General features: G+C 35.2%; 1 protein-coding gene across 3 annotated transcripts in view; it reads left to right on the forward strand.

Moving 5' to 3' along the window:
* Positions 1-15,497, forward strand: part of BRAF (B-Raf proto-oncogene, serine/threonine kinase) — a 177,857-nt gene that overhangs the window by 67,707 nt on the left and 94,653 nt on the right. For all 3 annotated transcript variants that reach the window (XM_025982226.2, XM_072762861.1, XM_025982227.2), the window contains exon 2: positions 14,976-15,077. In XM_025982226.2, the coding sequence (XP_025838011.1) occupies positions 14,976-15,077 (102 nt within the window). The remainder of the gene's footprint in view (positions 1-14,975; positions 15,078-15,497) is intronic.

Genomic DNA, 15,497 nt, shown 5'->3' on the forward strand with positions numbered 1-15,497 from the left:
TCCATCTCTTACCGTCTCTGGGGCTTCTTTCCTGTAGTGAGTATCTCTTTCACATCATCAATTTCTCCCTGTTAGATTTTCCTTTAAGTCTACAAATATGCTCTGTAATCTCCCAGCCCTGGAATATATGCAAACGTGTGTAAATGTGATGACCAGATATATAAAATTCTGTCCTTCTTTAGTGTCTTCTGTCCACTAGTCTTGTTCCAGTTTTTATGCAATAAATTTTCTTCTCTGAATAGTTTTTCTCCTACCTCAATGCCTGTTTCTTCTCAACCCTCTTTGTGGTCTCTTTTTTACATAGTCCTCTAAATATTGGTAGGCCTTAGGGTTGAGTCTTTGCCTACACACTCTTGGAAGTGTGCTTATTAGTATGCTGTGACACCTAAATATATCTGCTGCTTTCTCTCTCTTCCTGAGTTCTAAAACGTGTGGCCAGCTTGCCTCCTTGATCGTTTTATTCACCTCTCTTGTTGATGGCATAATGCTTGCTTTCTCTCCTGCTTGATTCTCCCACTTGAGTAAATGGCATCACTGTCCATCCTGTTGCTTCTACTGAAATTTTGGCTATTAACTCTTATTTTTGTCTCACCTCTTCCCCATGTCTAATCCATTAACAAGTCTTATTTTCTCTACTTCTAAAATATATCCCAGATTCACCAATTTATCTCCATCCCTACTGCTGCTTCTACCTTAGTCCAAAAAAGTCGACTATCTCTCCCTGAGCCTATAACCATAGTCTCAATTGTTCTTCTCTGCATGCACTCTTGCCTCCCTATCATCCATTCTTCACTGGAGTGGTACTTAGAGGCATTATAATATTAACTGCTCTAGATTTACATTATCTAGAATTAAATTCTGGCTCTTTATTGTTTACCAGCTCTGTGGATTTGAGCAGAATACTTAATACCTCTGTGCCACAATATTCTCATCTAGAAAACGGAATGATAATTGTCAGTAATAATGAGATATCAATCAGATTATATCACACACACACACACACACACACACACACACACCTGATTTTGAAAGTTTGGATTCTTATTGCATTTAGAGTAAAACCAAACTACTTACCATGGCTGTCAGGACTCTTCATAATCTGGCTTCTTCCTTAATTTTTCTGACCACCTTTTGTTTTTAGGTGTCTCTTGTTTACCATACCACACTTATTATTCGGGGCTATCTTTTAACCCTTTACTCTGAAACACAACTTTTGATGGGATATATTTTCCTTTTTTTTTTTTAAGACCAGTTTATTCATGTTCTTGTTTTGTGTTTGTTTGTTGTACGTAAAGATAGTGCCATTTAAAAAAATTAGTTGGTGTTTTTTAAACTGGTAACTTACTTATCATTTTAACTGCTAGGACCAGGGACCTACTACGTTTTTCCAATTTTGTGGGAGATTTGTAAAATTCTTTGAAGTGGAATTGCTAAGTGAAATGATAGGAATGTTTTTAAACCTATGAGTTCTATTGAAGTAAGTTTTTGAGACTTTACATATCCAGAAAGATTTATGTTTTACCCTCATACTTGTAGTTTTGCCTGTATGTAAAATTCCAGATTGAGAATAATTTATTTTTAATTAAAAACTTTTTTTATTGAAGTGTAGTTAACACACAGTGTTACATTAGTTTCAGGTGTGCAACATAGTGACTCACAACTCTGTGTGTTATATTTGCTCACCACAGGTATAGCTACCGTCTGTCAACATACAGACAGTGCTGTTCTATTGACTGTATGCCCTGTGCTGTATCTTTTATCCCAATGACTTATTTATTCCAAAACTGGAAGCCCAAACCTCTTACTCCTCTCCACCCATTTTGCCCATCCACCCATCCCCTCCCCTCTGACAACCACCAGTTCTCTGTACTTATGTGTCTGTTTCTGGCCCCCCCCCCCTTTTTTAAAGATTTTATTTATTCATGAGAGTCACAGAGAGAGAGAGAGAGAGAGCCAGAGACATAGGCAGAGGGAGAAGCAGCCTCCATGCAGGGAGCCCTATGTGGGACTCAATCTGGGGACTCCAGTATCACACCCTGGGCTGAAGACAGATGCTTAACTGCTGAGCCACCCAGGTGTCCCTGTTTCTGCTTTTTTGTTTGTTCATTTGTTTTGTTTTTAGATTGTTCATAGAAGTGAAATCATGGTATTTGTCTTTCTCTGACTTGTTTCACTTAGCACAACACCCTCCTAGGTATTTAGAACTCTTATTAAATGAATTTTGATCCTCCCAGATAATGTTCTTTAACATATCAAATTTTTACTTACATTATCCATCCCTGTTTTTTGTTTTGTTCTGTTCTCTGGGAATTTTCTTGAACTATTTTTTCTTTATTTTGCAGATCACTACCATGGTGTTTACCAATGCTTATTCTGCTATTTACCCTTTCTTAAATGTTTTCCTGATAACATATTTCTACTTTCTCCTTGTCTAGTCATTGTTGTTTGTTGTGAACTTTCACTTTGCTTCTGTTGGATTTTCATGGCGTCTGTTATTTTCTCTCTTTCTCTTTTTTAAAGACAGAGATTGACTTTCTTTCTTCTTCCTTTCTTTCTTCCCTTTTTTCTTTCATTTATTTTTTAAGTTGGCTCTGTACCCAATGTGGGGCTTAAACTCAGGATCCCGAGATTAAGAGTCACATGCTTTTACCAACTGAGCCAGCCACATGCCCCTTCTTTTTTAAATTGAGATAAAATGGAGATACTATATTAGTTTTAGGTATGTAACATGATCTGCTATTTGTATATTTTGAGAAATCATCACCACAATAAGTCTAGGTAACATCTGTCACCACACATGGTCATAATTTTTTTTTCTTGTGATGAGAACTCTTAAGATTTACTCTCTTAGAAATTTTGAGGGATGCCTGGGTGGCTCAGCAGTTGAGCATCTGTCTGCCTTCAGCTTAGGGCATGATCCTGGGTCCGGGATCGAGTTCCGCATCGGGCTCCATGCAAGGAACCTGCTTTACCCTCTGTCTCTGCCTATGCCTCTCTCTATCTCATGAATAAATAAATAAAATCTTTAAAAAAAGAAAGAAATTTTCAAATATGTAGTACAATATCATTAACTATTACGCACCATGCTATTCATATCTTGTGATTCTTGACTGTATTCATATTCATGAACAAAGGACTAAGTTGATTACAGTAAAGAGTTTTGTAATTACACAGGTCTAGACTTCTAAATGGGAAGTCTGTGAGTTCTCTAAGTTTTGTGTTTTTATTTGTTGTTGTTTTTTTTTCCTAGAGCACAGGGATTGAAGTCGGCAGGTTTTGGGCTACCCTAATTATAAATGTAAGGACAGCTTCTAGTATAGAAGGAGTTAACCAACTCACCACCTCAATTTCCTTCATTGTCTTTTTTCCTTTTTCAAGCATCTAAGAAAAGTATAGAGAATAATAAAATTGATCATCCATGTCTTAATAACCCAATTTTGTTGAATCATGTCTATTATCATATTTACTTCAGATTTTTTTAAAACAAGAATTAGGCACAGATAAAGGACTTTATAGATCATCAAAGATAAAGCTTATCCTTTGACCCTATTCCCTCTTTTCTTCATCTTCAGTGACACCCATTATCTTGAATTTAGTGTTTATCATACCCATGCATGCTTCTAAATTTTAAAAAAAATTTTTTAATTTAAATTCAGTTTAGTTAAGGGGTGCCTGGGTGGCTCAGTTGGTTCAGTGTCTGACTCTTGATTTCAGCTCAGGTCATGATTTTAGGATTGTGGGATCCGGCCTGACACCCAGCTCTGTGCTTAGTGCAGGATCTGTTTGTTCCTCTGTCTCTGCTCCACATAACCCCCTCTTCGTACTCTAGAGTAAATAAATAAAATCTTTAAATAAATAAATTCAACTTAGTTAACATATAGTGTAGTATTAATTTCAGGGTAGATTTAGTGATTCATTAGTTGTATATAACACCCAGTCCTCATTACATCAAGTGTCCTCCTTATTGCCCAATACCCAATTACTCCATTCTTCCATGCACCTCCCCTTGCTTCTAAATTTTCGCCATGGGTATATATCTTTAAACTATTAATTACATGTTTTAAAGCTGCATTTATCTTGGAATTTGGTTTTTTAATTCAATATTATGTTTTTGAGATGTATCCAAGTTGATATATTTAGCTCTTGTTCTTCATTTTGACTTATATATAGTATTTCCCCTTTTTTGGTCTGTTTTTCTTAGTGTTTTGTTTATTTTTTTCTCACCAAAAATATTTTTAAAAATCTTTCAGAGTTTAGTAGTTTTGATTTGTTTATTTACTATTTATTTGTTTAAATTCAGTTAATTAACATGTATTACTAGTTTAAGGTGGAGGCCATTGATTTGTCAGTCTCTTAGGGAGTATTTTAGTTGATTCTGGTATTTTGCTATTATAAAATGGCTGCAATGAATACTTCTTATACATGTTAATATTGTAATAGATGATAGTATAATGCCAATTACCAGTTGTACTGGATATTTTCAGTTTGCTCTCGTGCATTTATATTCTATCCACATGTAGAATAGAAAAGCACCTATTGCTTTATATGGTTAGACCTAAATTTTTTGCCAGTCTCATGCTTATGAAATGATTTATTATTTGCATTTCTTTGATTACTTAATGAGATTATTTATTTATTTTTAAGATTTTATGTATTTGAAATGAGGAGAGAGAGCGAACACAAACAGGAGGAGGGACAGAGGGAGAAAAAGAAGCAGTCTTCCTGTTGAACAGGGAGCCGTACATGGAGCTCCATCCCAACCTGAGCTGAAAGCAGCCATTTAACTGAGCCACCCACGCACTCCATGAAGTCATTTATTTTATCATGTGTCTTTTGGATAGTCTGAATTCTCTTTAGTTCAGCTACCTGTTCATATATCTTTTGCCCATTTTTCTTTTGGATTAATTGACATTTTCCATAAGGATAACCAGTTACCCCAGCATTATTTATTATATGATCCATAATACATGGGCAGTCTTATTGTATATATGGTACAGTCTTACTCTCTTTATTATTTAAAACAGTTAAAAGGCTATATCATTTTACAGTACTTTGATAAGAATTTTAGAATCAGGGACACCTGGGTGGCTCAGTGGTCGTGCATCTGCCTTTAGCTCAGGACATGATCCCAGGGTTCCGGGATCAAGTCCCACATTGGGCTCCCTACAAGGAGCTTGCATCTCACTCTGCCTATGTCTCTGCCTCTCTCTGTGTGTCTCTCATGAATAAATAAATTTTAAAAAAACCTTTAAAATAAAAAAAAATTTTTTTTTAGAATCAGTTTGCCGAATTCCATGAAAATATCTCAGGAATTTGTTCATTGTCTTGCACTGAATTAATTTGGGGAAAATGGAGATTATTACGATATCATGTCTTCACATTAAAGAGCATTTATGTTAGTCTTTATCAAGCGAAGGGTTAGGGCATTTATGTACACATATTACATGGTATAAATTTGAAGTAGGATTTAGTGGGAAATAGTAAGTACGTGCCAGAGCACCCACAATCCCCTGAATTCTAGTATCTTTACATAGATGTGTACTTAGGGTAGACATAACTAGAATTAATATGCCAGGGAAAGGGCTCCTAAGTAATAATTGGAACATTGAGGTTGATGAAATGGTTTTATTAGGAAGGGGAGTTCTGGGGATCCCTAGGTGGCTCAGCAGTTTAGTGCCTGCCTTCGGCCCAGGGTGTGATTCTGGAGTCCCAGGATGGAGTCCCGCATCAGGCTCCCTGGAGGGAGCCTGCTTCACCCTTTGCCGTGTTTCTGCCTCTCTCTCTCTGTGTCTCTCATGAATGAATAAATAAATAAATAAAAATCTTAAAAAAAAAATAGAAAGGGGAGCTCTCTGTCTCTCATCAGTCTTTTCTTGGATTGAGTAAACTCAGACCTGCTGAGTCAGCTTATTGATAGGCTACCAAGAGGAAGAAATAAACCTCTGGAATCATCTGAGTTTCTCTTCTCCATCATCTTTTATACACTTCGTATTATTTTGTTGCTCCTTCCACAGAGGTCTTGCAGATCTTTTATTAGATTGATTCTCAGGGACACCTGATTGGCTCAGTTGTTAGAGCATGTGACTCTTGATCTTGGGGTTGTGAGTTTGAGCCCCCACATTGGATGTAGAGATTACTTTGAAATAAGTAATTTTTTAAAAAGAATTTATTCCTAGATTCCTAACAGTTTTTGTTGCTGTTATGAGGGGCATGTTTTTCTTATTATTTATTTATTTATTTATTTATTTATTTTATTGTTTATATGTTTGTTTATTTAGGGAGGGAGGCGAGGAAATAGAGAATCGTAAGCAGGCTCCATGCCCAGTGCAGAGCCCAACTCGGGGCTTGATCTCAGAACCCTGAGATCATGACCTTGGCCAGTGTCAAGAGTCAGACACTAACTGGGCCACCCAGACACCCCGAAGGGCATCATTCTTTTTAATTGGGTCTGGCAATGGAATACTATATAGGGTTTGTATCCTTGATCTTATATCCAGCTCTCCTGCTAAACTCTTACATTATTAGTCTTTATAGATACTAGTTATTAGCCCTGATATTTTCTAGGTTCTCTTGGGTTTTTCTATAGATACCATGTTTCCTACAAATAATTTTTATCTCTACTGTTCCAGTTTTTATGTCCTTTTTCTTATCTTCATACTATTTAACCTCCTGTATATAATATCAGTGATATAGGTACCCTTGTCTTACACGTGACCTTTCACATGATATTTTGCTGCAGGTTTCCTGTAGATATACTTTAATAAGTTAAAAGATCCTTATTTCTATTATTCTGAGATTTTAAGAATCAGTGAATGTTGAGCTTTTCAAAATATTCAAATTTTGATACTAATTTCTAAATTAATTGCATCATGATAAAGAAATATGGTTTGTCTGGTAATAGTTTTCTGTATTTATGAGGTATGTTATGGCCTAGAATATAACTGTTACATAGAGATAAAAAGAAAGAATAACAAAACTTGATCAGTTCCATAAAAGTCAGAAAATCAAGAAAAAGCAGGAAAGCACATAAGATGGTAGAAATAAATCAGGTATGAAAATGTCAATGTGCTAAATTCTCTAATTAAAATACAGATAAATATGTTTAAACAGAACAAGCTAGCAAAAAAAAAAAAAAAAGATACATAATTCATTTATAGTAGATACCCATGGTTGAAAGTTAAAGGATGAGGGGTACCTGGGTGGCTCAGTCAGTTAAGTGTCTGACTTGATCTTGGCTCAGGTCTCAAGCTCAGTTTTGTAAGTTCAAGCCCCATTTTGGGCTCCATGCTAGGTGTGGAGTCTACTTAATTAAAAAAGAAAAAGAAAGGAAAAAGGCAAATAGTGATAAAATGCTGTGTAGGTAGGTTTGTATCATAAAATAGACTTTAGGGGATCCCTGGATGGCTCAGCGGTTTAGCGCCTGCCTTTGGCCCAGGGCGTGATCCTGGAGTCCTGGGATCGAGTCCCATGTCGGGCTCCTGGCATGGAGCCTGCTTCTCCCTCCTCCTGTGTTTCTGCCCCCCCCCCCTCTCTCTCTCTCTATGTCTATCATAAATAAATAAATAAATCTTTAAAAAAAATAAAAAATAAAATAGACTTTAAAAGAAAAGCATTGTTGGGGAGAATTAAAGGGAAAAAAGTAGGGAAAAACTCAAACCTACAGAAAAGTGGAAATAACAGTACAATAAACCTAAAGGTTTGGATAATATCTACACTAACTAATATCTACACTAACTAGTTTTGACAGTTATTAACATTTTGCTACATTTATAGGTCCTGGAAAATTATTTCACCTGTCTAAAATATTATATTTAGGGAGATTGACAATTCCATAATCACATGTAGTACATATTTAAATTTCCACACTTTTCCTTAGAATGACTTTTATCCTCCATCCCTGAACATGTGGTGAATTAGTTGTTATCTTTTAGTTATCTTAGAGTCTTCAACTGACAGTTTTGTTTCCCGTGACATGATTTATTAAAGATACCAGGACCCTTGTCCTGCAATGTCCCACATTTTGAATTTCTTTGAATGTTATGGCTTTGACTTTCTGAGAGAAAGGTAAATGTTCTATAGAATGTCCCATATTCTAATTCCCTGATTATTTGAATGTGGTGCTTTTAGCATATTTTTTTTATCCTGGTTATTTATTCTAAACTAGAAGCTAAGTATTAAAGTTTGGTTTAATTCTATATAAATGTTTTGCTTTTTTTTTTTTTGTATACTTCATGAGTGATAGATAATGTGTCATTTATGTCACATCACATTAAGAGGACTTTTTGGGTTGTCCCTCTACTAATGATTCTAAGCCACATCTCCTTGTAAAGGTGTGTGTTTCCCTTTGTCTTTAATCTGTGTGGAAATGCTTTGACACTATATGAATATACTCTTCTTCATCAACTTCTCAACTAATAGCCTCTTGTGATCCTTTCCTGATTTTCTATTAGCTGGGATTTTTTTTTTGCAGAAAGAACTTCCCAAATAGGAATAAGTAGAATTTTTCCTGAAAAAAAAAAAAAAGTACATAATTCTTTTCCATTAATGTTTAATTTTCTTTTTCTTTTTTTATTAATTTTCTAAAGATGTAACAGTCACCTACAGTGGTAGCAAATGTCACCCAATACACACTTCTTACATTTATGGACTAGTGAGATTTTATGCATGCAATCTAGTGTAGCTAATTATAGTTTTTACTATTTTTGCTGATAATCTTCCAAATTTAGCCAATAGGAGGCCTTTTAAGCTGACTGGCACATGATATTCCAGGATCCCTCTTCTTGAATAATAGGTGGGTCTTAGAATGCTTTAGTGTAGGCCATTTACCCTCAGTAGTTGTTACCATTGTTTTTGTTGTTAATAGTCTGTGCTTATTTAGATTTACCCATGTGTTTATTAGTTTCTAGGTTCCCCATTTATATTAATTTCCTGTGGCTGCTGTATCAAATGATCACAAACCTGGTGTTTTATAATACTGCAACTGTATTTTCTTAATGATTCTGAAGGTCTGAGGTCCAAAGTGGGTTTCACTGGACCAAAATCAGGGTGTCAGAAACAGTGTTCTTCCTCTACAGTACATTTCCTAGCCTTTTCCAGCTTCTAGAATTGCATTCCTTGGATTCCTTGATTCATGGAATCAACTTCAGGGCTAGCAGTGTAGCATCTTCGAATCTCTCTGGTAGAGCTTCACATTACCTAACCCTCTGTAATAAAATCTTTCTCCAATTCCATTTTATAAGGATGCTTGTAATAACATTTAGGGCCCATCCAAGATAGTCTCCCTAACTCAAGATACTTAATTGGAAAAAAAAAAAAAAAAAAGAGAGAGAGATACTTAATTACATCTGCAAAATTATTTTTGTATATAAGGTAATGTGTATGAGTTTTGAGGTTTAGAACGTACATATTTGGGGAGTTGTTGATCAGGCTGCCATGTCATTCTTTCTTTTACATTATTCTGGATTCAATTTCCTTTTTCTAGGTTGTCAGCTATTTTCATTTGCATCTTGACGTCATTTCATTATTCTCTGGCTTCTTTAAGTAGCCAGAAGTTACGAAATATGCTATCCAATTTATTTTTCTTTTCTCTCTGGTTGACTTTAAGAACTTTTATGCGCTTTGACTTCAACCCTCATGGTTGTGGATTTAGTTTTATCTGTCATAGCTAGGACATAGGACTCATTGTGCTGTTCTTGAGTATTTTTTATTTTCAGTTGTTTTGGGAAATTCAGCCATCTTCTCTTCAGACATCTCTCCCATTGTCTATTTACCTTCTGAACTTACTAATTCTGTTGTCTTTCATGTTTTCCATTCACTTTTCTCTACCTTTTGGCTAATTTTCTCTTAAATTCTCTTCTAGTTCTTTAATTCTTTCTTCAGCTCTAATCTGTTTATTTCAACTGAAGTTTTATTTTAATGACTATATGATTAAAAATTCAGATCTTTATCATTTTTATGCTTCCTTTTTATATGTGTTGTCTTAAAGCTTTGAGATATTCTAGACTCATCTCAATAGAAACTTCTTTTTGTATTTTGGTCTACGATTTATTAGCTTTGATTTCTTTCTCAAGCTGATGGTGTATTTGTTTTTTATTTTAGAGGAATTACTCCAAATCTTTTCCACTAAATGATGTTCTAGCCTTCTTGCTTCTAGTACGATGATTCTTGTAGCAATTCTTCTGAAACTTTAGAACCATGTCTCTCTCTCTTTTTTTAAAGATTTTATTTATTCGTGAGAGAGAGAGAAAGAGAGAGAGAAGCAGAGACATAGGCAGAGGGAGCAGCTGGCTCCATGCAGGAAGCCTGATACGGGACTCAATACCAGGACTCTAATATCATGCCCTGGGCCAAAGGCAAACGCTCAACCACTGAGGTACCCAGGCATCTCCATTTTTCTCTGTTTGAATTATTAATTTTCAATTATTGAATTATTTATCTTTGATAATAGTCATTTGTTTTTTTGGCATCTATTAGACTAGTCCTGTAGTTTTCTCCTTTGATTTGTTAAAAGTATTATTTTACTGGATTCCTGATGAATGACTAGCATTAATTTGAGAGAAAGAGCAAGAGGGAGATACGGAGTGATAGGAAAAGGAAAAAACAAGAGTTTTTCTATCCAGGCCGCCTGGGAGGCTCAGTTACTTAAGCGTCTGACTCTTTTTTTTTAAGGATTCGACTCTTGTTTTTAGCTCAGGTCATGATCTCAGGGTTATGAGATCAGGCCTGGCATTGGGCTCTGTGCTGGGCATGGAACCTGCTTAAGATTCTCTGTCTTCCTCTCCCCTTGCCCTGCCCCTCTCTCTCTCTCTGCCTCTTTCTCTGTCTCTCTCCCTCTCTTAAAAAAAAGAGTTTTTTCTATCCTCACAGGTTGGATTATTGTGTTCTTTTTTTCTTTGTATATTTTCTATGTCAAGTTTGGACATCTAGATTCTAGTTTCATAAAATGAATTTGGGAGACTTTCCTTTTTTATATACTATCACCTGTTGATAATAAAATAATAATGAATAATAAAATGATAATAAAAGTCCCTAGAAATGGTCAATTGTTTACTAAGATTACGTGGTTTTATTTTTTTTAACGATTTATTTATTTATTTATTCATAGAGAAAGAGAGAGAGGCAGAGACACAGGCAGAGGGAGAAGCAGGCCCCGTGTGGGGAGCCCGACGTGGAACTTGATCCTGGGTCTCCAGGATCATACCCCAGGCTGCAGGCAGTGATAAACCACTGGGCCACCCGGGCTGCCCGATTACGTGGTTTTAATTGCTGTGGTCCACTAAAGAGATGAAATAGGACAGGAGATCTTCTAGTATCCCCCCCCCCGCCCCTTTTTAAAGATTTTATTTATTTATTCATGGGAGACACAGAGAGAGAGAGAGGCAGAGACACAGACAGAAGGAGAAGCAGGTTCCATCTGCAGGGAGCCCAATGTGGGACTCGATCCCAGGACTCCAGGATCATGCCCTGAGCTGAAGGCAGGCGCCAAACCACTGAGCCACCCAGGCGTCCCTTCTAGTACGTTTCTTGAATTGTTTTTGTTTTTAATTTGTTGAAACAGATTTTCTTCAGTTTTTTCCAAGAAAACATTTTAAGGCCAAAACTATGGATCTCCTCTTAGTTTTACAATATCTTATTCTACCTTTTTAAAAAATTTATTTTTAGATAGTGAACACATGGGTATACACACACGAGTACAGCGAGGGGAGAGGGGCAAAAGAGAGGGAGAGAGAGAATCCCAGGCAGACACCCTCTGAGCACAGAGCCTGTTGCAGGACTCAGTCTCAGTACCTTGAGATTGTGACCTGAGCCAAATCAAGAATTGGATGCTGAACCGACTGAACCACTTAGGTGCCCCTTATTCTACTTTTTAATGTATTTTGATTTTATAAGTATCATCAGAGTTCTTTCTCTTAATCTTCTGGGGAAATCTGAAATAATTTTTTCTCCCAGACTCATCTTCTCTAATTTCAACCAGACCTCATAGTGATTTTTCTTCATTTTTTGGATATTAAATTACTTTTGTTTGAAGAGGTAAGAAATCTTATTTCTGGATGTTAATGATCTCACCCTGCCTTCTCACTAAACCTATCATTTTCTATTCCCCCGCAAAAAAAATTTATTTTCATCAGTTTTAGTCAGCTCCGTTCCCTCATTTCTCTCATGCTCATTCTCCTTCTCTAATCCAATTTCTTTTTCCTTTCTCTCTTCCATCCCTTGAGGGAGTGATTCTTTATACTAACTGCACATGAGTTTTATCTATGGAACTTTAAAAAGGTGGGGGGCAGAGCTGTGGGTTATAAAGTCTTCAATTTGCTGGCCTGGAAAGAATCACTAAACTAGGATTAGTTTTTTCTCTCTTCCCCTAAAGAGACAGCTTGAATCTTAGCATCAACACTAATTGAATACTTTTTATGAGTAAGACCCAAGATAAGTGATGACAAGGAAACAAAAGATGAATAGAGCATGTTTCTGATCTTAAAGCAGCTAATAGACATGAAAAAACATAATCAATTTTAGGATATCAAAAGCAGTTCTGCCTAAGTAGGCAATGAACTCATCATAAAGAGTTTATCATTAAAAAAAAAGAGTTTATCATTTTCTGAGCTAAAGAGACTACAGGAAAAAAATGGGGTATTGTGGGTTAGATCAGAAGTTAGTCTTTGAACATGTTAAGTTTGAGATGTCTTTTTCGTTTTCTTAGTGGAGATGTTCAGTAGGCATTTGGACAAAAAGAATCTGGAGTTGAGAGGACAGCTGGCTTTAAAAATTTGGGCTTCATCAGTTCATATTTGACATATAAAACCACAAGATAGAATAAGATCACCTGGGGAATAAGCATACCTACAGAAAAGAAGGCAACTAACACTTTTGGGGGAATATGAAAAGTTAGCCATGGAGTCATAAAGGAAAATGTTGTGATCTCTGACCATAGAAAGAAAAGGAAAATTCTATCATTGCTTCTCAGATTTTAATATGAATCATTTTGTCGAAGTTTAGTATGTCTGAAATGGGGCTTCTAACATCCTTCCCGAAGATTATGCTGCTAATCGTCTATAGACCAAACTTAGAGTAGCTAGATTTTGTATGACAAATGAGACATAAAGTGAAAAGCAATAAAAGATTGTAACATTTGGAGGAGAATAAAGATTAATAATCTAAAATATCTAGAGTAAAAGGGTACCTATGAATTAACAAGAAAAAAATAGAATAAAAAATATGGATAGGGAATTTTCCAAAGAGAAATGTAAATGTCCAATGAAAATGAAAAATGTTCAGTTTTCTGGAAAATAGAAATGTAGACAACAAGATCACCTTTTCCCCTTCAGATTGGCCAAAGTTTCAACTTTTGGTAATATGCAGTGTTGGTGGAATTATGAGGAAAAGGGCATAAGGATGTACTTACACCCTCTTAATGGGAGTGTGGCTTAGTACTTTTCTTCTTTTGAAAGACGATTTGACACATTTATTAAACATTTTAGGGCACGTAACTTTGAATTCAGGAATCCTGTGCCTTGATATCTAAAAGAGAAACTTGTACCCTTGCCCAGAAAGGCAGCTCAGGACTATTCATTGAAACATTGTTGGAAGTGGAGAAAAATGGAATAAACTAAATCTCCTCTAGTAAGAGAATTATTAAGCCAAACGTCTTGAAGCCCCCTTGTTCACCTATCTACTCTCTCTTGTACATTTTTAAATTATAGCAGTAGTTTAAAAGGCCATAGTTTCTAGTATATATTTATGCTGTTCATTTTTGGTCATACCTTAGGATTCCAGATTTAGATTTGGAATCTAAATGCATACTCTATGCAGCTCATAGAGTATCTAGCGTGTAGTGTAATTGCAAAACATGTTCTCTAACCACTCAGATAAATTGGGACTCATTCTTCACCAAAGCGAAAAAAAACTGACTTATAAAAGAAACATGTAATATGTGCCTATACTCTATAACCATTCAACTTCTGAATTCTAGGCTGGCTGGCTGGCTGGCTGGATAAGTAAATGGATGAGGCTTGGAATCCTGCCAAGAATTTGTTTCATTGATAAAGTCTTGATTTTAATTATCCCCTCCCCTCTTCTTTTCTCTCAAACGATTTTTCCCTCTTGTTTGTCAGTTACTTTGAAGTTTATAGGTCTCAGAACAATGCACCTTAGTAGGATTTGAGATGGTTAAGAATTTTGCCTTTCTTTTATAGAGTGGAGAATTATAATGTGATTTTAAAGGGAAAGGAGAAAAAGAGAACTAATTTTCAAACAGATCAGTTAGGAAGAATATATAAAGACTTTGAGAATCTGGAAATTGTTTCTCCTAAAATCATCCATGTCCACCCACTATTAGATTGCTGTTGAAGTTTGAAGATCATCAAAATAAGCAGTGTCGTAATATTACCAAATGAATGTATCTGTACTTAACCACTTTATTATTTTATCCTTTAACAGTCATTTTAAAGAAGTAAAATATGTATGTATTGACATTGAAAGAATTTTTGAGGCATGTTGTTCAGTGAAAAAAGCAAATGTTAAAAATATTTCTTACATATAATAAATTTGTACATATATGTATTTGTAGATTTTATATGTGTGTGAATTATGATATTTACTTAAAAGGAGATAAAATGTGGAAAGGATGCATAACAAACATCCTAATTAAAAAAAAATAGCACTAAAAAAAATAGCACTTAAGTTTTTGGCAAGGGACCCAGGAACATGGGGTAGGTAAAAAGAGATTTTCATCATTTATTCTGAATACTTATGTATTATTTGAATTTTTACAGTTGAGAATTTATTGTATTTCTAGTATAGAAAAGAGTTTTAAGATGTTTAATAATAAATAGGAAAAATTACTATATTAAATGATCTCACAGGTCTCTAAGCCCTAAATTTCAAGGAACATTGGCAGTTACTGTAATATTTTAATAAAAATATTCTAATTCATATCCTAAATGATTTTTTTTATATTCCTTTAAAATATTTTTCAGGTGTGGAATATCAAACAAATGATTAAGTTGACACAGGAACATATAGAAGCCCTATTGGACAAGTTTGGTGGGGAGCATAATCCACCATCAATATATCTGGAGGTAAGCTTTTGAGTATCATATCTGTTATAATTTTGAGAATAAAAACATGAACTTATCATGAGCATTTGTACTGGTAATATTGTTTCTCTTAGAGGATGAGATGAGAAAGGGGAAGGTGAATTACATTTGTCTTTATTATACTTCTTAATTTTGTTTCACTTGTTACAGTAGTATATGGTATTTTGTAAGTTGGAAAATATCCAGAGTAAAGGAAAAGAGGTGTATAAACTTAAAAATACTACTCTGATAAAAAACTTATTTTAAAAAGAGAGAGAGGGAAAACATTTAGTTGTGGAGGTTAGGAAACTAGTTACCATATTAGGAAATGGGGTGAAATTTATAAATGTATTTTTTCCAGAACAACCCCCCCCCCCCGCCCCAGATTGGTTTTTGCTTTCTTAATAGTAATTTATAATACTT

Source organism: Vulpes vulpes, chromosome 7 (assembly GCF_048418805.1).
Source record: "Vulpes vulpes isolate BD-2025 chromosome 7, VulVul3, whole genome shotgun sequence".
In the NCBI taxonomy this organism is placed as follows: domain Eukaryota; kingdom Metazoa; phylum Chordata; class Mammalia; order Carnivora; family Canidae; genus Vulpes; species Vulpes vulpes.